This window comes from Columba livia, chromosome 2 (assembly GCF_036013475.1).
Source record: "Columba livia isolate bColLiv1 breed racing homer chromosome 2, bColLiv1.pat.W.v2, whole genome shotgun sequence".
NCBI classification, from domain to species: Eukaryota; Metazoa; Chordata; class Aves; order Columbiformes; family Columbidae; genus Columba; species Columba livia.
In genome coordinates this window covers 42,463,483-42,490,943 of record NC_088603.1, presented here as the reverse complement: position 1 = coordinate 42,490,943, position 27,461 = coordinate 42,463,483, and the positions used below count along the sequence as shown (strand labels likewise).

General features: G+C 36.8%; 1 protein-coding gene across 7 annotated transcripts in view; it reads left to right on the top strand.

Moving 5' to 3' along the window:
* The window catches only part of SLC4A7 (solute carrier family 4 member 7), a 93,275-nt gene that overhangs the window by 56,812 nt on the left and 9,002 nt on the right, over positions 1–27,461 (top strand). For 5 of the 7 annotated variants that reach the window (XR_010470120.1, XM_065051596.1, XM_065051597.1 and 2 more), the window contains exons 7-22: positions 900–1,268; positions 6,476–6,591; positions 8,035–8,192; positions 10,058–10,145; positions 11,799–11,945; positions 13,154–13,257; positions 14,814–14,988; positions 17,371–17,504; positions 18,060–18,305; positions 21,732–21,837; positions 22,723–22,884; positions 23,887–24,000; positions 24,437–24,598; positions 24,861–25,112; positions 26,680–26,748; positions 27,195–27,368. Coding sequence is in view for 6 of the 7 variants with exons in the window: in XM_065051596.1 (XP_064907668.1) it covers positions 900–1,268; positions 6,476–6,591; positions 8,035–8,192; positions 10,058–10,145; positions 11,799–11,945; positions 13,154–13,257; positions 14,814–14,988; positions 17,371–17,504; positions 18,060–18,305; positions 21,732–21,837; positions 22,723–22,884; positions 23,887–24,000; positions 24,437–24,598; positions 24,861–25,112; positions 26,680–26,748; positions 27,195–27,368 (2,576 nt within the window). In the remaining variant the exon portion in view is untranslated. The remainder of the gene's footprint in view (positions 1–899; positions 1,269–6,475; positions 6,592–8,034; positions 8,193–10,057; positions 10,146–11,798; positions 11,946–13,153; positions 13,258–14,813; positions 14,989–17,370; positions 17,505–18,059; positions 18,306–21,731; positions 21,838–22,722; positions 22,885–23,886; positions 24,001–24,436; positions 24,599–24,860; positions 25,113–26,679; positions 26,749–27,194; positions 27,369–27,461) is intronic. The other 2 variants (XM_065051598.1, XM_005499184.3) reach the window with 1 other exon arrangement.

Sequence of the window (27,461 nt, the reverse complement as noted above, 5' to 3'; positions counted from 1 at the left end):
CTATCCCAGGAAAAGTGTGTGTGGTAAACAGGAGGGATGGTATCGCTAACCTTCTCATGGAAGTGCCAAGATGAGGACAGTCAGTCTCTCTTCCTTCCTGCTTAAGGAAGAACTGAAATCCATTACAAGCTTAAATCTGAGGGAAACATGACAAGACTATCTTGTCTTAATATATGAAAACAGTGGGACATGGAGACTGGATAGAACAGTATCAATGGATTTTTGAAAAATGTGTTTGGTTTTAGGCAAATGGGGACATTTGGTAAGTCACAGCAAGAAGATCTGGAGAAGGGACTGTGTATCTCATCCTTATGCCCTCTTCAAAACCATATATTGAGACTTCAGCTGGTCAAGGAAGCTCCTTGTTAAAATGAGTTTTAGTGGATGGCAGTTGCGTTTAACATGATTAGATATGTTTGATCATGTTAATTTTGAAAATATTTTAATTTTAAAAATTAATACTTTCTTGTATATAAAGGTGCAGTTAACAGAAGTCTTGTAATGTTTTGTCTGCTAATGATTTTTTTAATATATTTTTTGGATGGCATTAAAGGTAGCTGCTGTGCAATTTGGAATAAGAAATTCTTCTAGGAAAATGTAAGAGTCAGTTTCAGGAGAATTTTTTTTTTGTTATATTAACAAATCTTACTGACTTTAAGATAACTTCTCTAACATATCTTTGATGTTCTAATTAGTACTCATCAGTAATTTCTGACTTCTGAAATCAGATTTGCTTTTACCTCTTGTCTTACTTGCATGAGTATGACACTTCTGGCCTGTAAAGCTTGCAATTTACTATGTAAATTGTTAATGCATATTTGTATCTGGTCTCTCTTTTTTTTTTTTTTTTAGCATATCCATGTTGTAAACCTCATGGTGTTTCATTTTTTTTATCTCAGGGGAAGGCCTTTCAGCCTCCCGCCACTCTTTGCGAAGAGGTCTCTCTGCCTCAAATATTTCCCTGAGAGGAGAAAACCGTTTGTCAGTTCTTCTCAATTACCTTCTTCCTTCTTCAAGAGCTGGAACCCCGGCAGCCTCGAGGTGTACAACCCCTGTAACTACCCCTCAAAACACACCACCCTCCAGTCCTACCTGCAGCCACTCGCCAACCACAGGTGCCCAGTCAAGTCCACTTCAGGGCAAGGAATTGCTGGTGTCACCTGCCAGTGATGATATTCCTTCCGTAGTAATCCACCCACCTGAGGAGGACTTAGAAGTGCAGGAAAGCCAGGAAAAGAAGACAGAGGAAAATGTTGACAAAACACCAGGCAACTATCGAAACTTAAGCTGTCCATGTGTGACGCTCTCTGCATCTGGGTCACTTGCATTGCGATGTTTTTGGCACATAACTTGGGCACAAAGGAATCTGATAACTGTTACCTTTGCCTGCATGTTTTATTTCTTCTCAGTTGTGGCTGTTTTTCTTGTTCAGCATTTTTAACTTTTTAGCTTTTAACTAAAGCCAGCAAAAAAATTATTTAACCTTTGTTTCTGTAATTAAAAAGGAATATGGTTTTGTAATATATAAGCAAAATGTCAAAAATGGTGGCCTTTTCCTTTCACTCACCTACAGTCCATGTTAGGTTTTGTTGTTTGTGTCAGCGGTGTTTGATATCCTGAGATAGCTACAGCCAAAGACATAGTGAAGTATTAGAGATGAATATGAAAAGAATGAGGATGGATGCAGTAATCAGTGGTGTTTGTAGTTTAGCTGTATCATGAAGTCTTTAAGCAGTATTATTTTTGCTTTTGTGCTTTTAAAAAATCAGAACTATTAAAACCAGTAGTAGCTCATGATGGAACTGGCATGTTCAGTTCACCTACAGCTGTTTCCAGATAGCTCTTCATTAGTGCACTGCTTCAGCATTGGACGCTTGATTATTACTTTGTTGTGTTTGATATTTGAAATAGGATAAGGTAGTTAAGAGTTTATAATTGTAAGTCAGAGCTCAGCAATTTATTTATTTGTTGTCTGGCAAAGCTATTGTAAAAAGGTATGTAGGTGTATAGATAAGTTGGAAAGATGGAAAGTTCTGAGGGTTTCTTTAACTGTTTCTAGTAAATGTTTCATAATTCATGCATTCTGTATACATGCAGTTACACTTGATTTACTTCTGCAAAATTATCACCTATTTAGATACTGTGGGATTCTTCTAGGTAGATCATGGTTTTAAGGGGATCACCTTTCTTTTTAGCCTTCAGGTTCCTTCTGCATCCCCTTGCCCCCCACTCAGAAATCTATCTTGCCAAAATCTAGATTGTAGGTTTGTCTGCTTTATGCCTACGTGTATGGAGGGGAAAAGGGAGAGAACTGATTTCACTCAAATCTTTCATCAGTGAGGCTTTTCTTGTTTCTCTTCTTGTTTAAGTAAGCGCACAGGTACGTATGGCAGTGAAAATATGCTGACAGAGAAAAGGCTGTGGTTATCTGCTTTTTCACATTTTGCAGACCAATTGCTGCAAAGCAAAGAGCAAATTATGTTGTAGGCTGTCATCATGAGTTGGACTAGGGGCCCCATCCTTGCTTAAATTCAGTAAAGCAAATAAAAAACTCTCTGACTTATGGAAAACTAAGAGAATTCACATGAAAGTCATTCTCTCTCATGAGCGATCTTTCTAAGGTAACTAAATACCAGAAGTAAAAGAACAGATGTAATTGGTTTTCCAGTTCTCATTTTTGTACTCATATGACAGGAATGACAGCATGCCAGATCCAAGGTCTTTAAACTCAAGAGAAAGCAAACAAAGATCAAATACTTGATGCTATTACTATCACTTATAAAGCTTTTCACCAGAATCTCCAAGTCATGTTTAAAATTGTTTTTGTGCCTCGAGGGAATGTTTTTTATAAAGGAAAAATCTGAAAGGGATGATTTCCTAGTTAATCCATAAATAAATGTCTTTCCAGAGAAAGACGAACACCAATAATGATGGAAGACATTTTTGTTTTCTGGGTTTTTTGCCCCTTTTTAATTAAAGAAATCATCTGACCACAGAAAGACACATTTTCCTTAGAGGTGCCTTTGAAGACATTCTCAGACTATGACTTCAGGGCTGCAATTGGACTAATCTCTGTCTTGGGAGACAGACTCAGAAGGGAACCCTGAAGAAGAAGTAATCTTCCTTGTATCAATTAAAAAACATCTTCTTGGTCTATTTTGCTGTAGCTTATGGTCTGTATTACCTCTCTAGTAATTCAGAATACTGCAACTTGAATACTTTTTCCACGTCTATGTAACTGAGTTGGTTTTGTCTCCTGTTAGCATTAGGAACTGTGTTAATTTTCTAATAGATGGCTTTCTTCTGTTTCACATTCATCTATCTTTGGCTTTGTGCTATTCAGGCTATTTTTTAGTCCTTATAAATAGCTGGAAGGTTACTGAACTTAGTGTGAATTCCCATAAAGGGAGGAAAGAGGGGCACACTTTCAGTCCACCACATGGTGTTTATCAGGCAGTCATCAGTTCATAGTAAGTCAACCAGGCAAAGGGTTCTTTTTAACAGTTTTTTTTTTCCCCTTTTGTCATCAGTTCAGCAACAGCTTTTGTTTTGCCATCTTTGAAACTTGAATTATGAATTCTATAGGTAGAGCTAGGAAGAGAGCTGTGTCACAGCTAAAGGTGAACACTATTAATTCACCAGCATCATTAAGGTTTATTAATGTCTACGAACAACAGCAAAGCAACTGGTTTTAAGGGGTCCTTGGTTCAGTGATAAATGTGCTTTAAAACTGAGTAAAATAATATTTAGAACAGGTTTGCTCTTATGATAATTACTTACTGAAAATAGTAATTGAGAAAGGCTTACATATTTGTCTTCTAGGAGTAATTTTAATATTTTTCACATTAAGGTCACATTGGAATTTATTTTTTTAAATTGATTTTTATTTCCTCATACAAATGTTATGTGACTTCGTATTTAAAAGTTTCATATTTCATAAATTTTGCCTATATAAACAGAATTATACTGGAGAAGTTATGCTCAAGCGTTGAACTCTTTTCCCTCAATGTGTGGGTTTCTTTTTTTTTTTTTTTTTTTTTTACTGAAGCAGAAATGTGAAGCAAATGTCTGCATTTTTCTTGCTTTCTCGTAGACTTTTGTGATCACAATATTAAACTAACCGTAGCTGGCTAGAAAATACATGTGATCTTTAGTGAAGGTGTAGTTACAAGTACTTAAACTTGAGTGATTTTTACGAGTTTTTTTTAATCCAGACTTACTCAAGACTTAATCCACTGTTTTTTGATGGAGGCAGGTGGTGTATCTGCATAACAACATCAAGAAGGGTACAGCGTAATTTTAATGATCCCCTTGGCAGCTTGGTAAGACTAGATTAATTTCTCCCTCTCACAGTCTGGAAAAACTACTAGGTAGCCTTCCTTGTAGCAGTACCCTCTAAGTTTGCATCTACTAAACCAGAGAAGAGAAGGAAATTAGTTATTTTATTAGTATGAGATTTGACTAAAAGTGTTTTGCTGTTGGAGATTGTAATTTCTTATTCTGATTTCCCCTGAAAATATCAGATTGATTGATATGCATAGGGAGATGCAGTATCAGACAGAAATGCTCGCTCAGGTCTGTGAACCTGTGAGCTGTGTTCTCATGTGAGCGCAGCAGTCTGTCCAGCAGCAAAACCGACACGAAGGAAAACTATTTACACGTGGTCTAGGATCAGACAAATGTTCCTGTTCAGTGCCAAGACTTCTGAACCATAACTGTGACTGGTTGGAGACATTTTGAAGGCAAACCTTTTAGAAGAATCTGTGTCATTTTAGTACTGAAACAATAAATTAGTTCATGCTAATATGTAGAGTCCTTGTTCTCTGTCCTCCTCCTTGATTGCCTCTCCACTTTTTTTTTCCTAGTCTCTGCTTGCTTTTGCTCACAGGGCATTTGCAAAATGATGCATTATTGCTCATCTTTCACCAGTCATATACATCTTTAGCTACCTACATTGTTATGTAGGGGGAAAAAAGTGAAAAGAGTTTATGTGTATAAACTTATATTATGCTCTTATGCAACAATTGTTTCATATTTTTATTCTATTTCTAGTTCTACAAACACATCTTAACATCAGCTCTTATGCAGTTAAATACTTAAGATTGACAAAAGAAATTACAGCTTATTAACTTCATTTGGTTTTTTGCTTCAGGAAAAGCTACCCACACCACTTATATCCCTATGAACTGTAAGAACGAAAATGAATGGTAAAGGCTTGGATTTGCATGTTTTCCAATGATCTGATGGCTCTTTGAAAGAGCTTTTTGGAAATAAATTTGGGGATCAAATAAAGTGAATTCAGTTGTAATTTGAAATGCTAAAAATGTCAAATTGCTAAGTTATAAATGCAGAGGGATGCAAGTAGTTATGTAGCTGTAGTTTGATAGAAAAATAGCTGAAAGGTGAGGACTTCAGTGTTATCTTGTCTAGAGTGCTGCTTAACCTAAATACAAACTTTCTGCATGTAATACAAAGTTTAGACTTCTGTTTTTGTATGGATGTGGTTTTGAAAGCATGTTTGAGCATGTTTTATCACCACATCTAAAAGGTCTAGTGTAAACAAGCAAGGCCATACGCGCTTGTAGTGCATGTTCTAGTGCATGAACAAGTAAAAGCTCTGTAATCCAAATTATGGGATTTGGGCTTGGTTATGCATGCATAGACCAGCTTTTAAATGATAGCTTGGTAGAGATAACCCTGGTGCAACGTGGAATTCAGAGTGTATGAACACATGGGTTAGTTGTCGTTTGCATCCTTCACTGGACCTGCTATTCAGTGTTGCTAGTGGTGTCGCAAGCTACATCAAGCGTTTTTGTTTTGATGCAGGTGTTGGGGAAAGCTGTTATGTTACTTGAATAACTCTATTGTATGTGCCTTTTCATCTAACGTGTTAGAGAGACCATTTCATATAGTAACATCTGGTCAGATCAATAGTTGCAGCTTTGGTCTGTTGACTGAAATCACGGTTGGCAAGCTCTCTGTTCTTCATGAAGTGCACTATTTGCTCGTACAGGTTTAGTTAACTGCCAGGGTGTCATTCCTTGTAGTTGTAGCCTGAGGCTTGCCGAGGCTTTTTACGATGGAAATAATTGCTACATAGCAGACTAGATAGCAGAGGTGTTTAAGGACTTCTAAATATAGTGAAGATTCTATCTATTAACTACTAAAGCAGTTACAATTAAAATGTCAACAGTTGGGGTTTTTTCTGCAATTAAAGTAGCTCTTGTTTTCTTTCTGGTGACTGTTCTGCAAATGGCCATCATTTGGGCAATATCCAATTTCATTTTTAATGATGTCATTATTTTGGCAACACGATGACTTTTTAATGTTGCATTTGTGATACTAATGTAGGGCACTCTTACTGAATAACTTGCACATTTGCTTTAAGCGAGCTGCCACATTGAGTTTTGGTAGAGTCACATATTCAGTTCCCTTCATACACCATTTTGAACTTACCTCCTTTGTTTTAATTTAGGGCTACTAGCATCTCCACAGTCAGCACCCGGAAATTTAGACACTGGGAAAAGTGGAGACGTTAAAGGTACTGGGACAGGAGGAAGCAGAGAAAACAGCACGGTTGATTTTAGTAAGGTAAATAACATTAAATACCTTAATGTTTAGCACAAAACTATGTAACAAAAAATGTGGTTGTAGTAATTGCCCTCTTAGTTACAACTAAGACACGTATAGGTATGCATTTGTACAAGTGTACACAAGACATGTACTAACACATAACTTATGTGTATGAGTGTCAGAAAATGGCGTAGGCTAAATGTGTTAATGTCTTGAAACTCTTCCCAGCGGGACTGAACTTTCTGTTTAGTTTGATCTTTTCAGTATTTTGGTAACTTGGAGTGCAGCCATTGTACTTTCTCATGCAGAGGGAGATATTTTCAGATCTGCTATAAAAACTCTTAGGAAAACAATTTTGTAGATGGTGTTTTAATATGTTTTTTTTTCTAGGACTGACTTTTTTTCTTTTCAAAGAGACCTTTTAAAGGGAATTTGCTTTATTTGTGTTAAGAATTTATTGTACAAAAGTTATTGTACATCTTAATCATTAGGAGCATATAATACCACTTTCTGACAGAAATCTTCTGTAATACTGTAAACCCCATGTATTTCTTTCATAATTTAAATTTGCTGGGCAAGTTCCATTATGGCTTGTACTGTAAAACTCAGTCTGCAGTTTCATCTGTACTATGAAACACTGTAAGACAATTGGTTTGCCAAGTTAAATAATTATGTTTAAGAAAAGCTAACTTATGCTGTAGTTCTCAGCTAATCATGGCAGGTGCCATTTATTCCTGGTCCTCCGTCACAGTCTTTATGTTTTTATTTGGCCTGTCCTTCTGTACACCTACCTTGTCTCCTGTTGGGCAGGAGTCAGCCTCCTGGCACTGTAGTTGTGGCACACTTGGTGTGGGACTCAAGAGGCCATCTGTAAGTCTTCTAGATAGCACTGTAACTGGTGCTTGTTTGTGCGTGTATGTATGTGAACACAGAGTTCATGTGCTGTACCATTTTCTAGTACTTTACTGTAATTATGCACACAAATTAAAGTTAAGATTTTCAGTAATCATAATCTTTATGGATGAAAACATAAAGGTACGAATTTGTTTTCAAAATTATGTCATATTTGAAATACACAGCTGTGAAATAACTAACTGCGTTTTAAAAACCATGTGTAATTACATGAACTCTCCTTAGTTAATTGTGCATAGATTTTGTTACGTCCTATCATGGAATGTTTGTCATGATAAGTAATATTAGAAAGGTGGTTATTAGTCTTCTAGGACATAGTAGGTGGTAGTAATTCTTACTTTCAGAAAATAGTTTATTATTAGTTTGCTGGCTGGCTGACAATTTCTACATATGTTTGTGTTTTCTGTACTGTGGGATGTTTAATTTGCTTTTTTATTTTTCTTCATAGCATTAATGTGTAGTAAATACTGATAAACTTACAATTATGTTATAGAATTTATGCTAACAAATGTAAGGGAATAAACACTTGTTTCATCTTTGTATGAATAGGTTGATATGAACTTCATGAGGAAAATTCCTTCAGGAGCAGAAGCATCAAATGTGTTAGTGGGAGAAGTAGATTTTTTAGAAAGACCTATTATTGCTTTTGTGAGGCTCTCCCCTGCTGTGCTTCTCTCAGGTCTCACAGAGGTTCCGGTTCCTACACGGTAAATAAATGCCTGGAAAGTCTGGCTTTGCTTATACAATAAGATAATACTTAAGATCTCAAATAATTGTAAATTTCTGTGCATACTCTTTTAAGCTCAAGAAATGTAGACTTCTGTTTAACATGATGCCAGTCATTTGCTGCAAGATATGAAGGAATGAGATCCACCATAAAATTGTCTGAATGCTTTAAATATAATGATGCTGTCTTAAGCAAGTGCAGAAGTTGAAACAGATAGTTGACCAAGAGTAAAAGCAATGAGTCTTCCAAGCTTGTGTTGCCATTGTAAAGATGGGCATGAAGATTGTTGAAGTTCCCTTCAGCGCAACACAGCATGACAGTGGGCAGGAGTCCATTAAGCCCGAAAGCCTGTCTAATCTGAAGCTCTGCTCTTCGCATACAAATACTCTGTGTATGATTAAGCTAGGTGGTGGAAAAACTGAACTTTGGTTTTACATGCCTGAATCTGCATGATTGACACTGCAGTAACCAACCTGCAGCTAATTCATTGAATTGGTTTTTGCTCTGCAATATGCCATCCAGCCTGGTGCGCCTGCCACCAACCCCCAAAATCATGGGTCTTGCCAGTATTATACTGTGGGTGTATTTACCACAGATGATCAAAATGTCAAACTGAAGATCTCAGGATGTAGATAGCAGATCATTTCATCAGTCATCATGGAGGACACTTCATTTTCTGTGCACATTTATGTACTGGGCTGTTCTCTGGTGTTTGGCATAAATTTGTGCATTTATGTTTTTTTGGTGGTTTTTTATGTTTTAAAATGATCAAAGTGTTTGTTTGTAATTTTCGGCTTATATATTCTAATGAAAGGCAAGAATAATCTTGGTGGTGTTCTTAAAAATACACGTGAGAATTTTCAGAAGGTAATTGACATTAGTTCTCATAATGTTTCTTGGGATATTCCAAATTTTCTGCATATATATTCTCATATAAATACAACTAAAACGATCCTGTCCTAAATTTTTCAAAATGGTCCAGACTTGCCAATTTGGAATAATATATTTGACTCTGAAGATGTAATCTCAGTTTTTGTTAGGGTAGTCAACTTGCAAAGGAAAAATAATATTGAGCTTTGTGTACTGTGAGGTGAAATAAGGTGCTACTTTTTTCGAATATGTTGTGCTTAGGAACTTCATGGAGTATAGGAAGAAGGTTGTAAAAATAATTCCTGAATTTCGCTCTTTGTTTTATATCCTCTTGAATTTATAAGACACTAGTCCTGTTCAATTTTCTTTTTTTTTTTTTTTTCTGAAGTATAATAACTATTGTTATTGGAAATTGAGACTGTTAACGTATTCTGTGATCTACCCCAAGATTGGATCTCAAAATGTCACTTTACCTTCTTAGGTGTTCAAAGTGCAGGTTCCCTTCTTTTCCACTGATGCAGAGCCACGATATGAAGGTGCCCAGTGTGTCATACCCCGTCACAGCAAGTGAGAGCTGTTTGTCTCCCATAAAGAGGAGATCATTCATCGGGGAGGTCAGAGCAGGTCCTATAGCCCCTAGGCCAGTGGGAATGTCAGGAAGGCTTAGAACCTGGAGGAAACACACATTGAGCTCTAGTCTGTGGATTTCTACTACATTTACAGCATTATATGAAGTTGAAAAATTAGGCTTAGTTAAGAAGGCTTTGAAATAATTTTGGTTCAGAATTCAAATTCATTCCGGTGAGGACTTTGAGGCGAATCTTTTCTTAGTCTTGCAGCAGACTTTAAGATCTGAAATGGTGAAGAGGATATTTTTACCTCACCACTAAATTGTCTTTAAACATTAGTTTGAAAGAATCGTATGAGTGTATTCAGGTGAGTCAGCCATAATCATCTTGATTGCTTTCTCCACAGATTCTTGTTTTTGTTGCTGGGACCAGCAGGAAAAGCTCCACAGTACCATGAAATTGGGAGATCAATAGCAACACTTATGACAGATGATGTAAGTGATGTATTTTAAGTACTTGTAGTCAAAGAAGTCTAGAATAATATATTTATCAACTGTTTTCAATAAATGTATTCTGGAGTGATGGCTAGAAGAAAAAAGAACACTGGCTGAATGAGGAACTGTAAACTTATTTATTTTTTGTGTTAGTGAGCTAGATAATGGTAAATTAACTTTTCCTCTTGTCTGTCTTAAAGAAATACTAAATGTATTTCTGAAAAAAATATTTTGGCTTTGTGCAGATTTCATTTTTGTACCAAATTAACTATTAAATAGAATTGTGTCTGCTATGAATCACCATATGTTGAAAAGTACACAGCAACCTGTGTGAGTGTTCAGCACAAAATTTAAGAATGTGTGCAGCTGAATCATAGAATCAGTTTGGTTGGAAGAGGCCCTCAAGATCCTCAAGACCAACTGTTAACCTGTCACTGAACCATGTCAAATTGAGTCATCAAAGATATATCTTTATCAAAGCGAGGTCAAATAATTAAAATCAGAATTTTATTAGTCATTTGAAGTAATATGTTTAGGGCATTGGTGGACAGTTTTAAAGAGCACAGGGGAACTGGGACTTTTTAAGACTATTGTCCTCTTACTGAGCGAAATTAGGATGTTTTAATTCTGACTTTGCGTTGAGCGCCACCTAGTGAATTGCTGATAATTATAATATTAGCATTATCTACCAGAAATTCTAATACTACTTTGTTCTAGAACAATTTAAAATTTGTAAGTGTTAGCCAGGAGTTAATAATTTTACAATGGGGCAACTAGTTGCTGAATACAGTATTTGTTCAGTGTGAGAATTGAATATTAGAAGCTGTAGTTGCAGCTCTTAATTTTTTAGGTAGGCTGATTTTAGGAATATTGTAGAACATTGAAATAGAAAAAAAAAAAATAAAAAATCAGTGGTCTAAGACCACCTAAATAGGCTTAAAAGATAAAACTTAATTAATAGTCTGGTCTTTGGAGACAAACAGTTCAGGTTTCACATGTGCAGAAGCCATTTAGGAATAACTTCTGCAAAGAGTTTTTACAACAACTAGCATTATTTTTTTTCCCTCTGTGTGTATAAAATGCATTTGGAGAATCAAAGATTGCTTTTTTAAATACCACCTATTTGTCAGCTTGGAATTTGTGTTGTAGTCTGTAAAACAATGTAGGGGTTTCTTTGAGCAGTAGGAGGATTGCTTTCATGGGCTTTTTAAGTAGTCTTTTAAAATGAATGGAGCTAGAGCTATACAAATGAAGTTCTTATTCTTAATAAAAACTTATGTTTTGGTTTGTAGGTTGTTTGAAGTATATTTAGCGCAGCGTAGTGGCACAGTGATTGTAGGGCAGAATTATTCAGGCAATAGTACATGAACTTGAGTTACTGAATATCGAAGGTTAACTTTCTAATTAGTTTTAGACATTAACTCAGTATTCCCTTTGAATTTGAAGGTACAGCTTCTTTATATTATGTTTAATTAGGGGTGTACATACAGGTAGTTCTTAATGCAAAAGTATGCAAGTGAAGTAAAATCCTTAACTTTTGAGGACCTTTAAAAAATTTCCTATGCCTTTTTAAAAACAATGATGCATTCCTTGCAATGTGTTTCTCCTTTTAAAAAAAAAAAAAAAAGAATGTTGGGTACTTTCTTCTTACAGGTTTTCCATGATGTTGCCTATAAAGCAAAAGACCGAAATGATTTGTTGTCAGGAATTGATGAATTTTTAGACCAAGTGACAGTCCTGCCTCCAGGAGAATGGGATCCATCTATACGAATTGAGCCACCAAAAAGTGTTCCTTCCCAGGTAAATGAAAAAAGTAAAAGTCCACTGGAGAGCTCCTTTTTACTTTAAAAATGCCATTTACAAATGCAAGTAAATTGTGCACTGAGATTAAACTTTAGTAAAGCATCAGGAAAGCCACCACCTCCATTTGAAAGAAAAAGTGGATTGTCCATTTTATTTAGGGAAAAAAAAAAAAGTGTTAATCAGTTATCTGTTTCCTGCTATGCTTTTAAGTAAATTTTATTTACTATATTTCCTTGTGTAATACTGAAATGAGTTCATGTGACATCTAGGAGAAGTTGTCCGAAATTGTACCTGAGTTCATGTTATAAACTTTGTAATTAATCTAAGAATGATCAGGAAGACTATTTTAATTTTTATAAAGACTTTTATTTGCATACAACATTGATTGAAATGTTTTAGTGTATATTAGCTAGCTTATGATGTTCACAGAATGTTTGAGAAATAAATAAAAATGGATCATATCACTCAGCTGTTACACAAGCTCAGAATGAGAACCAGAGGGAAACCGAACCAAAGAGGGACTCAGATTTCTTTCCTTTCTCTCCCTCTTTACAGCGGAGGGGAATTCCTGACACCACGATCAAAAGTGGGGGGAGAGCCCAGTGCTGGTGGTTCAGCAGGTTGACATTGGCCTTGAATCCTGTGGTGGTTTGGGGGGGGTGGGTAGAAGGTAAGGGGTTACAGCATGGCAGTTGGTCAGTTTATTCATGAGTAGCCTGTGGCTACCACTTAAGTCATTTCCAGTGAGCAGGGTTTGGGGTTTTTGGAGGGCAAGCTCAGCTGAGAAATTTATGGGGAGCTGGTGGGCAGGTTGCTCTATAGAGGAATGACTTCTCATTTGTACTTTAACTACATTCTGTGTGTCATGAAGTGAGGCGTTTCTATCAGAAGCTAGAGGTTTCTGCTCTGGAAATGAAGGAGTTTTCTAGGCCTCATGTTTGAGCCTTTACTGTGTCTCAAAAAGGCAGACTTTACCATGTCTCAGGGATGTATTTCCTGTAGAAAGAGGGAAGATTAATACTGTTGCACCAAGGGAGGTGTTGTACAGTTCTAGTGGTCTGTGCTTGGCAAATGGAGGACTGCTGATAAGCTGGAAATATGAAAAAGGTTTGGAAGGCACAGAGTCTCTGCATGCTGTCTTTAAAATTTTTAGTGTAAAGGCAGCCTCAAAGTATGACTTTCTTTTTTATTGTTTTTTTCTGTAGGAGAAAAGGAAAGTACCTAAATTTCCAAATGGATCTACTCCTACAGGAGAGCCTCTCAAAGAAGAAGGCCATCATGCTGGACCTGAACTTCAGAGAACTGGAAGGTGTGTTCACTTCCCTAAATTCTAGCTACCATAAAGAAATCAAAATGATAAATCGTCACAGTTTTTAATGGTGACATTTGAATATAAAAAATAACGGCATAAATGTTAGAGTACATCTTTTTTTCCTTTTCAAGTGTTGGATTCTTGCCTACAAATGCTATTCCGCTTAAAGTATTTTCTAGCCTATGGCAATGTTTCTCAACACATTTGCAAAGGATTTCATATAGATGCTGCCTAATTTAACTAACTGACTTTTAAGACTTGGGGTTTAATGTTTAATTGTCAAGAGAATGCAATTATCATAGTTATAGCAGGAATACACAATTTTCAGTATTGGGCTAGGTACGAAAAATTTCCATCAATGCAAATGTGTTTTATTAAACATGTACGAAATGGAACAACAAGGAATGTAAAGTAGCAAAAAATACCTTGGTATTGGTTAGGTTTTGGTCTTGGTTAGATTTCTTTTAGATCTAAAATAAAATGAAGGGAATTTCTTTCAGTTGAGTTGCAAAGTTGTTCTCTGTTAATTCGGAAATACATGCCAAAAAAGTCCAGAACATTGGAAATATCTGGTTAAGATTAAACCTTAATATCTCATAGGTGAGAGTAGAGATTAAATCAACTGAGAAATTCTAGAAAAGATGAACAGTGTTGTTAGCCCCCAAATTATAATCTTCCGAATGAAATGCATCTTTCTCATACCTTTGCAAGAAGGACTTTACAACATTTGTGTTAATTTTTTTTTATTGTTTTGGCTTTTTTATATTTCCTTTTTGCAGACAGTATATGGGCCTGAAAAGTTCCTTTCTGCCCACAGAATTATCTTTAGATGAGACTATTGTCTTTCTTATGAATAAAGTATTTAAGGGATTTTTTAATAGTTCAAAATAAGATCAATTTTTGATAGATGTAAATTTTACCTAGTATTTTGGAGTCTTAATTTCTTTTTTTTGAAACTGCCAAAAGCTTTTTAATTTCTTGCTAATAACTTACCTGGTTGAACTGACTTACCTATGTTTGGTTTTGTATTTCTATTTGTAGAATGTCTTTGTACTCCAGATCAAAACACTGTTAAAAGTGATAGACGTAAATTTATTTATGTACCTAACCATATGTATGTAGAGAATTTGAATCAAAAAGCTACAGATACTTATTTGAGTAATAATGTTGAAATGTATCAATGCAGTGGTCTTTGTTGAGGTTTAGCATATTTCTTCTGCTCCTTGTTTTGAATATCGTAAACCAGATTTGATTTAAAACTTTATTTAGGTAAAATAATTTTCAAAGATATTTTTTCAGTATCTAGCCCATATACAAAAATACCTAGCCAGCTTTTAAAAATGTGGATAACCTGCTTGATTGTATTTGGAATACTACTGAATTGGAATAGATAAGATTCTCATTTACATTTTAAACTGTTATGCTTTATTCTGGATTATGAAATAGCTAATTTGTGCTGGCAGTAGGCACTGGCAGTCATGTGTAGCCCATAGTTTTGAACTGGCTAGAATCCTTTAGTGTACAGTTTGACGAGTTTCATCTCACCTATTTAGGCTTTTTGGTGGTTTGATACTTGACATCCAAAGGAAAGCACCTTTTTTCTTGAGTGACTTCAAGGATGCATTAAGCCTGCAGTGCCTGGCCTCGATTCTTTTCCTATACTGTGCCTGTATGTCTCCTGTAATCACTTTTGGAGGGCTCCTGGGAGAAGCTACACAAGGCAGAATAGTGAGTACAAAGAATGGTAGTGGCCAGGCTTTTAGACCTTCAGAGGCAAGTCACTGTGTGCATTTGTCTCATTTATTTATACTTGTATTTGAAGAGTTTACCCACATAGCCTGCCCCAAAGCAGATCTTCCCCAAAAGGTAATTGCTGTGGAAAATGTGGGGAACCCATGTGAACAGGAGAAGATGCACAGTGGAGGTAAAAAAATGTTTATCCTGCCTTATTGGATGAATGGCTTCATGAATTGAGAAAAGGCTTGCATAGCCTTCTTTTTGGCTACTTAAAAATAATGAATAGCAGTAAAGGTGCACCATCCCACTAGGCCTACTTTAGGCAAAGTCAGAGGCTCAAGGTGGACAGCCAAGAACATGTACTGGCCTTGAGTAGTAGGCCTATGAGGATGATAATGTGTATGGGTAGCAGTCAATTTGTGTATTTAAGTAATGGACAGGATATGTATTTGCTTTCACTAATGGTATGTTGTTAACACCAAAACAAAGCGGGTAAGGTTTATAAGCAGAAAATACTCTTCATTGAAAACAACTTGAATGTAAACCCTACACGTACAAAATTTTGGTAGCATTACATTGAGCAGTGGATAACACCAGCACCTTTTTAACCAAAATATGATTGCACTTTGATGTTTGGAGAGGGAAACAATGCTTAACATCAGCAATGTTAATAACTTACTGTTTGTGTCAATTGGCTTGTGAGTAAACTAGTTGGAAGTGTATTTTCTGTTTTTAAATCTATCAGGAAGGTACAAGGCTCTGTCTGTTTGGGGGAGGGAAGGATGTATTCAGACACATCCTTAACAAATTTAAAGATTCTGGTAAAGCTTATGATGCTATAAAATTGTTCTGGATACTTAGACCAAGTTTTTAGGGTTGTAATATATTAAAATTTAGTTAAATATTTTATCTCTTTCAAGTAATGCTGTTGACTCGGTTTTTCGTGTATTGATATAGCACTTCAAGCAGATAGCGAATATAGAAAAAAATTGTATCTTTTCTGTGCACTGTTTCTGCTACTCTAAATGTAGGAATGCTTATCAAAATGTCAATGTAATTTTTGAATGTGCGTCATGTATAATTATGAAAACATACTTTCTTTAGAGCTTGATTCTTAAATACCTTCTTTCTTTTAGCTATCTGGAATTGTTAGCAGGTTTGTTCCTGCCTTCAGATACTTGGTGTGCATCATTGAATATAAAATTTAGTTACTGCACACACATATTCAAGCACAGTAGCTGACATTGTAAGGTACACAGTTTGTCTGAAACCTTCCCTCACATTCCCAGAGGTCATCATCTCCACAGTACTCCTGTCCCTGCCACCCTGATTGAGAGCCCCAAGGTTAATGCATTGACTAACCAAAAGCACTAATTCAAAGGTAATAGAATAAGAGACTGAGATTATTTTTTTTTCTAATGTAATGAACAAAGACCTCATGTTTTCATTTTTAATAGCCTCAGTTCAGCAAACCATTTTGCCCAATTATAGATGCTTTCCTGAATTGGAGCTTAAGTTTGCATAAACTTAGTTTTCTTAGGCTTGCAAAATAGCAAACACTTAAAGGATTCCTAGTGGAATTTTTAATCTGTAATCCGTGACTTCTCATAGTTGTAAATGTTAACTATTTTCAAGTAACTTTTGATATCATTTTAGGATCTAAAAAGTCCCGTCCCTCTCTTTTGGGGTACATTATAACTGTATTTTTTTTTAGCAGAAAATGTAAAACATTTAATTCAATAACTGAAGTAGATATCTTACTTCAATGAAAAGAAATGCATTACCAGGTGGGATGTTGGTTTACTGCTCATCTGTTTTTGGTGTCATGTATACACATGTATACATAAGCCAGTATTGTTCAGTGACTTCCCCTGCACCTCCACCTGTCAGTTTTTTCTTTTGTAATGCTTGGTTGATGCAGGTTTGATACGGCACACCGTATCATGTTTTGGTACAGGTATGTTGCTATACATATACACATATATATATATCACTACATATATCTATTTTCTTTACAGAGACAGATAAATTTTCCTGTAAACTACATGTTGAGTAACTTTTTTTTTTATTATTTGTAGTAATTATTGGTATGTTTTTCTTCCATATCTAACAGGACTAGTAACGTATTCTGATGTTTTTGGGTGGCTTTCTGTTTCTCAGGAGTGAAGTTTTCAAAATCTTTTGCCCATGGTATTGTTATTGCAAAGCTGTGTTAAGTTATTCTTGTCTCAAACATCAATATTAATAGCAGTGTTTTTACATCTTGTCTTGTTTCTAAGTTAATGCATCTTAAAACTGTGTTTATGCGGATGTGATGGTAAATGGTAACCTGAAAGGCAGCATAGTTACAGCAGTTTCTTTTCCCCCAAACAGAGTGCAATAGAGTCTCTCTTTGGAGCCTCATTAACTGGGATTGCCTATTCTCTCTTTGCTGGGCAACCTCTTACTATTTTGGGAAGCACCGGACCAGTTCTAGTATTTGAGAAAATATTATTTAAATTTTGCAGGTAAGTGATGTTTGTATTAGCTTGACGCACTTTCTGACTTTCTAGTCTCTTAGAATAGCTGTAATTGAAAACCAGTTATATGTTTAAAGTGGATGTCCGTGAAGATGTAGATGCAGCAGCAAGAGACTGAGAGATGGATGTGCTTTGGCAAAGCTGTGAGGTCCTGGTGAGCCTTAATGAGAAAACTGGTGATAAGAAGTAGCTGGGACCTAAATGAAAGTTATGTTCTGACTGTGTGAAGATGTTGGTTTTGATTCTGTAGGGATAAACAGGGATCTGCCCTCTGGGAGAAAGCATCCACGTAATTCTGGAAAGATCATCTCCATGGTGCTTCCCAAGCTAGGTAGTTGCACCCTCAGTCCTGGAAACACCTTGCAGTGCTGCTTTGCTTTGGTGGAAGATGTGAGATAAAAGCTTCTGCCTCCTTCAGAACTAACATCAAGGATGAGAAAAGTGGTGAATACTTGTAGAGCTTGGCTTCAGTATGTTTTAAAAAAAAAAATAGTATAGGTAACTTGTGGCTCAGTTAATACTTCTGTTTCTTTCTTCACACAGGGATTATAATCTTTCCTACCTCTCTCTGCGAACTAGCATTGGTCTGTGGACTGCGTTTTTATGCATAGTGCTTGTAGCCACAGATGCCAGCAGCCTTGTGTGTTACATCACTCGATTCACTGAGGAAGCTTTTGCAGCACTTATATGCATCATATTTATTTATGAGGCATTGGAAAAACTTTTTCATTTGGGAGAAGTGTATGCCTTCAATATGCACAACAATTTGGATAAACTGACTTTATACTCGTAAGTATCACATTTCTGTCTGATAGTAAAATACACAGGGAAAATGTTTATGGTATAGAGACATGCCATTTACTAAACTGCAATGTGTGCCTCCCCGTGGCAGGGGAGGAGGAATGCTGCGGGTGGTGTGGGTGTGAGAAACCTCAGAAAATTTCTATTCAGAATACTGTGGAATTGAATTTTCTGTGTTAGCTATGGGTGGTTGGAAGGAATGAGGGGCTGTGACAAATGCCTGCTTTAATTGCAGCTTTCTGAAAGGTCAGCCTGGAGATAGAAGGTCAGAACAGGAGTTCTGCCTTGCCACTTGCAGAAACCATTATCGTTTACCCCACATGGATGAGGATTATTTCCAGGTAGCTGAGGCATGGAGAACTTCTGCAACTTTCACGTGCATAGGAGTTTGCATCTTTAAACAGTGTTGTTTTCTACTGTAGTTATGGGGAAGGAATAGTTGACTTTTAGATTTTTTTTTTTTTTTTTTTTTTTTTTTTTTGAGAGAGAGAGAGAGGTGAATAATAGGAAATACAATAGAGCCTTGTTTTTTTTCTTTCCTGATCAAGTATAACTATTACTTCTATTCATCACAGTAACTAGCAGTAAAACTATCAGTACAAAAATAACTTTATTTCATTTAAGGAATGCAATAAGCGAGCTCTTTAGATGTATCTGTTTTACATTTGTTTTATTTCTGTGGCAGCTGTATGTTATCTGCTTGTGGTGGGTTGACCTTGACTGAATGCCAGGTGACCATGAAGCTGTTCTCTCACTCCCCTCCTCAGCTGGACAGAGGAGAGAAAATATGATTAAAGGGTTGAGATAAAGACAGGGAGGTCAGTCAGCAGTTACTGTCACAGGCAAAACAGATTTGGGGAAATTAGTTTAATTTATTACCAATCAAATCAGAGTAGAGTAATGAGAAAATAAAACCAAATATTAAAAAACCTTCCTCCTGCGCCTCCTTTCTTCCCAGAGTCAATTTCATTCCTGATTTCTTTACCTTCTACTCCACAGTCGCACGGGAGACAGGGAATGGGGGTTGTGGTCAGTTCATCACAGGTTGTCTCTGCTGCTCTTTATTCCCCACACCCTCCCCCTGCTCCAGTGTCCCTCCCACAGTCCTCCATGAACTTCTCCAGTGTAGGTCCTACCAATGGGCTGCAGTCCTTCATGAACTGCTCCAGTGCGTGTCCTTCCCATGGGGTCCAGTCCTTCAGGAACAGACTGCACCAGTGTGGGTCCCTAGTGGAGTCACAAAAGTCCTGCAGGCAAACCTGCTTCAGCGTGAGCTCTTCTCTCCATGGGTCCACAGGTCCTGCCAGGAGCCTGCTTCAGCGTGGGCTTCCCATGGAGTCACAGCCCCCTTCAGGCACATCCAGCTGCTCTGGTGTGGGGTCCTCCCTGGGCTGCAGTGGATCTCTGTTCCATCGTGGACCTCCATGGGCTGCAGGGAACAACTGGTGTCACCATGGTCTGCACCACGGGCTGTGCAGGAGCCTCTGCTCCAGTGCCTGGAGCACCTCCTCCCCTTCCTCCTTCACTGACCTTGTTTTCTGCAGGTGGCTTCTTTCATATTCTCACTTGTCTCTCTTGGCTGCTGCTGTGCTGCAATTTTTTTTCATCCCTTCTTAAATACGCTATCCCAAAGGCACTACTGCCGTTGCTGATGGGCTCAGCCTTGGCCAGCAGTGGATCTATCTTGGAGACGACTGTCACTGGCTCTGTCGGACATGGGATAACCTTCTGGCATCTTCTCTCAGAAGCCATCCATATATTCAGGACCAGTAACACAGCAGATAAACTACAATGCATGACACTTAAGAAGCACTAGTAAGAACCTAGACATTTTTAAATTGTCTTCTGTTACTAATCTCCAGAAGTTCTCATTGCACCCTCACCAATATTTACGCTTCATCCCCAGACATGTATGTGTGTTACAGTCACACACCATCTTTGAGGAGCACGGGTTTATCTGCTAATGCTCCACTGCGGTTGCAGATGTGCATCCTTCAGCTTTTTGCACTTGTGTGGTTGTCTGTAGCCTGCCAGGTCACACGCTGGTGAGGAAGCCCCTGTGAGGTCGTGTCTGCACACCTGAGGAAGAAGTCCTGCTGGTTGCATTCCATAGTCAGTCTCTGGCTGGAGGGCGAATGACAAACTGTCCTGCTGGGTGGTTGCTCTGCCTGGCAGAGGGTGGAGATTGTGATACCTGCAGGTTGACTGCTGGCAGTGTCAGACCAGGCTTTGACTCTGTTTCCACTCAAAGATCTGTTGTCGCTTTTACAAACATTCACACTTCTTAGATACTTCCTTTTAGGGAATATTATGTCCAGTTCTGGGCCCCTCAGTTCAAGAAGGACAGGGAACTGCTAGAGAGAGTCCAGCGTAGGGCAACAAAGATGATTAAGGGAGTGGGGCATCTCCCTTATGAGGAAAGGCTGAGGGAGCTGGGTCTCTTTAGCTTGGAGAAGAGGAGACTGAGGAGTGACCTCATTAGTTTTTACAGATATGTAAAAGGTGAGTGTCGTGAGGATGGAGCCAGGTGACAACCAGTGATAGGACAAGGGGTAATGGGTACAAACTGGAACACAAAAGGTTCCACTTAAATTTGAGAAGAAACTTCTTCTCAGTGACGGTGACAGACACTGGAACAGGCTGCCCAGGGAGGTTGTGGAGCCTCCTGCTCTGGAGGCATTCAAGACCTGCCTGGACACGTTCCTCTGTAACCTCATCTAGGTGTTCCTGCTCTGGCAGGGGATTTGATTAGATGATCTTTCAAGGTCCCTTCCAATCCCTAACATTCTGTGATTCCTTTTAATTGAAATGGTTTCAATGTCTCTGTTTTATGTTGTTGTGCAGTTTGACTCACTGTGGGATACTGTGCTGTACAGAAATCTAAAAACCTTCATTTGTACGCAGTCGTAGAAAACTATTTGTGCCACGTTAGTCAAATTATGTAGAAATGTTTAGAAATAACACAATGTATGTTAGTATAGGCTTGTTGGAAAGTGGTGTTATTCAGACTTTTAATCCTCATCTTTTATTTACAATATGTAGAGGCCCACGTATGTTGTCTATTTCATTTTATTTTCAGGTGTCATTCTATTTAAAAACTGGGAGATCAATCAAATAGTTAAGTAAACATCTTACCTGCTTCTGATTCTTTAAAATACACAATTTATTTTGTTGTTGTCCAATATGTTAAACCTCCTGAGCAGTCACTTCTTTCATCTTCATTTCCTGTATCCTACCTCCCAATAATCCTAGTTCATGTCATGTGAGGAGGAGCCTTGGATTTTGCTTCTTTCATAAAAGGCTGGGATAAACTCTGGTTTAAACTCCTCAGGATTTTTAAAAACTACTGCAGATGGCTGCATTTTGGCACATACAGCTTAAAAGCATGCAAATGATTTTTTTTCTTCTTTCCAGATGTGTGTGTTCTGAGCCTGAGAATCCCAGCAATGAAACGTTGCAGGTGTGGACGAAAATGAATATATCCATGGAAAATATAGCATGGAGTAACCTTACAGTTTCTGTGAGTGTCTAAAAGCGATGTACGTGTGTGCATGTGTGTATATATGTATATGTGTATAAAAAAATAAATACCCACAAAGTACCAGTCTTCCTTAATATTTTTGTCTGGTTTCTTTCTTAGTTTGAACCTGTACTGTTTTCTTTAAAACTGTATGTTTTTGAACTCTCTTATTCCTCCCATAATGCTTTAAACAGTTGTTGTAGTGGTTTGGTCCATGGCAGTAAGTGTTAATATAATAAATGTCTGCATGTGGTAGCCACTTTAATCCTGCTAGGCAGAAGAGTCTTCTTACTGAAGTGCAGATGAATATGATGAGGTGAACAAACAGGAGGTTGCTTCCTTCAGTTTTCTTGAAAGGATGAACAAATATTTTTAAGAAGATGTGGGGATGGAATCTGCAGTTAAAATTTGATAGCAAACACATTCGATTAGTTTGATAGACATAGGTATAAAACTACAACAGAGCCAAAGAAACTACCTAAATATTGGTTGGAAGAAAGTATTTATTTAGAAATTGAAGGACTAAGCCCAGGAAAAGCACGCTATCCAACATCAACTTTCAAGGTGACAGACATAAAAAAAGGAAGGGAAGAGGGGAGATACTTTGAGAAATAGAATAGAAATTGTGTGAATATAAAGATGTTTCTTCTTGGATACCTCCCAGCATTTTGACATCCTGAAATTATCAGTAATGGATACTATGGCTCTTCTGAAACAGCAGACATTTTTTGACATTTCAGGATGAGGTACTGATGAAGGAAAGAACCCCCCCTTTTTGGGATTGTGAAAGTTCTTAAGTGTGTTATTTTATTGAAAAGCTTTAAGTTAGATTGAATGTACTAAATGAATAAAACACAGAAACTTAAGAAGTTTTTCTCTTTCCAGCAATGTTTAGAATATCATGGTGTGTTTCGTGGATCAGCGTGTGGCCATCATGGACCATATATTCCAGATGTTCTCTTCTGGTCTGTCATACTATTCTTTACAACATTTTTCCTTTCCTCTTTCCTTAAGCAATTCAAGACCAAACGCTATTTCCCAACTAAGGTAATTCTGATCAGAGACTATTGTTTTGATATGATAAATACATTAGTATAACTTAACAGAGTTGGTTTTTTTAATTCTGCTTCGAAACATTTTATTGAGGGATTTCTTTTAAGACACAGAAAGAAATTAAGACCAGAAAATTTGCTAATAATTCCAGAAATTAAGCTATTAGGTATTAGAGTAAGTAAATTGGCTTCTGAAAATTCCATGCTTACTCTATACTTTCCTATGGTTACAACAGGATGTTCTAAACATTATAGAGACTTAGGCAGTCTGTCTCCCTATATTAATGAGTGTTCCCAGGTATCATTTGGGGATATAGTATTGCTGCTGTTTTCCTCACCTAGCTGTACAGAACAATTGATTGCTTTTCCCAAACTGCTGACATATGAAGGGTTCTGAGTTGATTCCTCATGGGGTTACTGTTTCTAATAGAGGCTGGTATAATTATTACCTTTGGACTAATTTACGCAACTTCATTCTGCTAGCCAAAGTAAAGTGGTTGAATTTTCTCTAAACCTCAGCTGGTCCCTACAATGTGTCCCTAATGTTTAATAAAGTCACCTTGATAAACCACATCTGTTGCAAATTATGCCCCTCCTACCTATTAAAACATCAAATGTATAAATATTGATTTCTGAACAATTCAGTTATGTTATTGAATTAAGCTGCAAGAGACTAGCTGTCATGGCTCAGCCTCCCAGTAGGGTTGTGGGGAGAGGAAGATGAGGAAGGAGTTTTTTTAGATCATTTGTTGCTTGCAGTAGATAATTCTTAATGAAATAATTGGATGCACAGTTGTCCAGAATACTTACCTTCTGCAGCTTCATGCTATGCTGGCAGGCAGCTTAAATTTTAAAATAAAGGAGAAAATATGTATGATGTTCAGTGATGTAGTATAGTATAAACAGACTTCACTGTTCATAGGGGAGAATGTTGTATTTCTATACATGAAAATTATAATGATGAAAAAGCAAGTTAATGCAAGTCTTTTCTTTATAGGTACGTTCTACCATCAGTGACTTTGCAGTATTTCTGACCATAGTTATCATGGTTTTGATTGACTATCTTGTGGGAGTGCCTTCTCCTAAGCTTCATGTTCCAGAGAAATTTGAAGTAAGAAATGAAACCTTTTAAAAAAACTTAGTTTTTTAAATGCTTGCAGTTTCATAGACAATGGAATAGTATAGAAACAGAGATGTATCTTTTTTTACTTACAATGTAGTTGATAAACTCCCATTTCTGTTTTTGATGTATGTCTCGTCTGACAGAAGAGACTATGCTTTACATTATAATATCACTGAAAAAGGAGCATTCTTTTGTACAAATGTGCAGATGTGAAGGGATGAAATTGATTTGTTTCAGTGTTTTCCATATAAGTGTCACATTCACATGTAACAGCTGAATCAGTCTTTTGGTCAAAGCCTTTGGGGAAAAAATATCTAAACGTGTATTTAGGAGGCTGTTGACCTGTTCATTGCAGGTTTGTAGCAATAAATTCTGCTTTTTATCTTAGTCATTTAGTTCTTGTTGCTGATGTTTGTTTTTTCAGCCCACCCGAAAAGACCGAGGATGGTTCATAGATCCTCTTGGAAGCAATCCTTGGTGGACACTCTTGGTAGCTGCTGTTCCTGCTTTACTGTGTACCATTCTCATTTTCATGGATCAACAAATAACAGCTGTTATTATAAACAGGAAAGAGCACAAGCTGAAGGTAAAAGTCTATTTCACAAAAATTTAATGTTTTGTAAGTCACGTTCATTTTAAATCAGATTCATTCTGCAAGTCTGTGAAACATTACCTACAACTACTAAATAAAAGTATATATTGATCTAGTATAGGAAAAAGTATAATTTTGTGGACACTCTCAAAGAATCTTAACTTTTGTAGTTATCTGTTATTTACCAGGTAAGTTATAAATATGATATCGCATAAATAGGAAGCTTATCAAATGATTTGTTTGCTTAATTTTACAGAAAGGCTGTGGTTATCATCTTGATCTGCTCATGGTTGGTGTTATGCTGGGAATATGCTCTCTCATGGGCTTACCATGGTTTGTTGCTGCGACTGTCCTGTCTATAAGTCACGTTAATAGCCTGAAAGTTGAGTCAGAATGCTCAGCACCAGGAGAACAACCAAAGTTCTTGGGAATCCGGGAGCAGCGAGTGACAGGATTGATGATTTTTGTCCTGATGGGGCTGTCAGTGTTCATGACCTCTGTATTAAAGGTAAAAGACAGTTTTTCAGAAACATTTGAATTTTCTTTGTGCTTTTGATTTTGGTATTGTGATTTAACATTTCATAATGTTAGGAAGTTTTATTAAGTTAAGTAAAATATGCCTGGACTCATTCTCAAATTGCATTTTTAAAAACAGATGTTAGTTGAATAGAAACTGGGGGGGAGATGCAAGGAAATGAAATCTGAGAAAGCTAGAAGCGTAGTGAGTAGTGACAAAAACAAGCTTTGTCCATGTTATTTGATTTTCTATTTTTCAGTTTCTCAAGTCTATGTTATTTAAAATAGTTCTTCTGTAGGGTTGTTTTTGGGGTTTTTTTGAGTGCATAATGGAGAGAAAAGGAGCGTGATAAAGATACGAAGTTACTTGAGTGGAAGTAATATAGTATAGCAGAAGAAACAAATATCTGGTTTGGAAAGTGATCATCAGAAGTGACACTGTTCATTTCTCTTTTTTCAGCTTATTAGACTTCCTTTGATATTTAAAGTTTCAAGATTAGCTTATGCATCATCATGGTGTAGTAGAGATTTTACAGGTCTTGTTGTGGCCTCAGTTTACACTGTCTCTTAATTGATATCCATAGTACCCTTCTGAAGACTTTATTGGAAGAAAACCAATCAGTTCAGTTGGCTTTTTGCTCAGATTTGAGTAAAATCTGTTCAGCTTCTACTTTGTTGTTTCAAATCTAATAGTTAAAAGGAGAAATGAAAAAAATGTCTGTATTATCAGAATAGCAGATATGGTATGAATTGCATAATTGCTAATACCTCGAAAGAACTTTGTAAAAGTCTGTTTAAAGACAGATCACAAGTCTGTCTTCACAAAAAGATTGCTTCTAATGGCTGTTTAAATTTGGATAATGGGAAGAAATAAGCCTATGAACACACAGCTATAGATTAGTAATTAGAGCTACATATTATAAATTCTTAATAGTTGACTATTTGTATGTTTAAACAATGTAAAGGTCTGAAAACAATAAAGCAGTAGCAGTCATTAGAAAGTAGTTCAGATTTCACAATCTCTGGTTGGAAAGCTACCAAGAGCTCATATAATCAGAAGCAGAAATATTGAAATAGATGTACTGTTGCTCAAAGGCAAAAGACAAAAGTGCTGATTACTGAAGCTAGATGTTTACCCCATGTTTTGACAGCTGATTCTTAGAAACTAATACTTTTATTTTTTTATGGAACCAAGGGTATTAGGAATGAAAACGTTACTATTTGCTCTTTATGAAATGTTGGTAGCCTCAATGCAATACGTATCAGATAGCAATGTAAAGCAGCATACTTAGCATTAATGGACATTGTGGTTACAGCCTAAAAAGAAGGAATGAATGGGCAGTCAAGACTGAACTACTTTTTAATCTGGGTAATAGCCTTGTTTTTTTGCTGCTCAATTATGCATATATTTTTCTCTATAAATAAAGAGCTTCCACTTTTACAGATTTCACTTAAGTAAAATATAAAGTAAAAAATAACTTGGTCCATCTCTTTCACTAACATGCGATGTTATGCCATGTTGATGACACAAGTAACTGTGGGTGTTTTTTCCTCCCCAGTTTATTCCAATGCCAGTTTTGTATGGTGTCTTTCTTTACATGGGAGTATCTTCGTTAAAAGGCATTCAGGTAAAATCTGATGTTAATGAGGAATTTCCTGTTGTTTAACACTAAATGAAAAGGAAACAGTAACACATGACTTTTTCAGAGCAAAAATAAGCCTAGTCCATATTGTCTGAATAGCATGTTGGATAACTTCCTGAGTGTTGTGTTCAGATATTTGTTCCTACCGTGTTGTACTTCACTTCTCAGTTCTTTTGCATTTGTTCTTTTGGCAGTATGGCCAGGCAACAAATTTTCAGAAATATTCTGAAATTATGTAGTAGTAATGAGAGGTGGGAAAAAACCCAACAAAACAAAACAGCCCTCAGCCCCATCCTCTTGAATGTTCAGTGCTCTTCATTAGTATTTTGTTTGGGATTAACTTATGTTTCTGGAGTCCTTTAAAAATCTTTATTTCCTTCTGGAGGGGAAGAAAACAATTAACTGAAGGATGATTTTATTTTTCAATGCAGTTTTTTGACCGTATAAAACTGTTTGGAATGCCTGCCAAACATCAACCAGACCTGATTTATCTCCGTTATGTGCCACTCTGGAAAGTCCATATTTTTACAGTTGTTCAGCTCACTTGTCTAGTTCTGTTGTGGGTGATTAAAGCCTCTGCAGCTGCTGTTGTTTTCCCTATGATGGTAAGTTATCTGTTTTACAAGTTAATAATTTTCCAAGAGTACGTGCATCATCCAGCATCCCTTCAGAACATATTTGCTGCCTTAAGAAAGGAG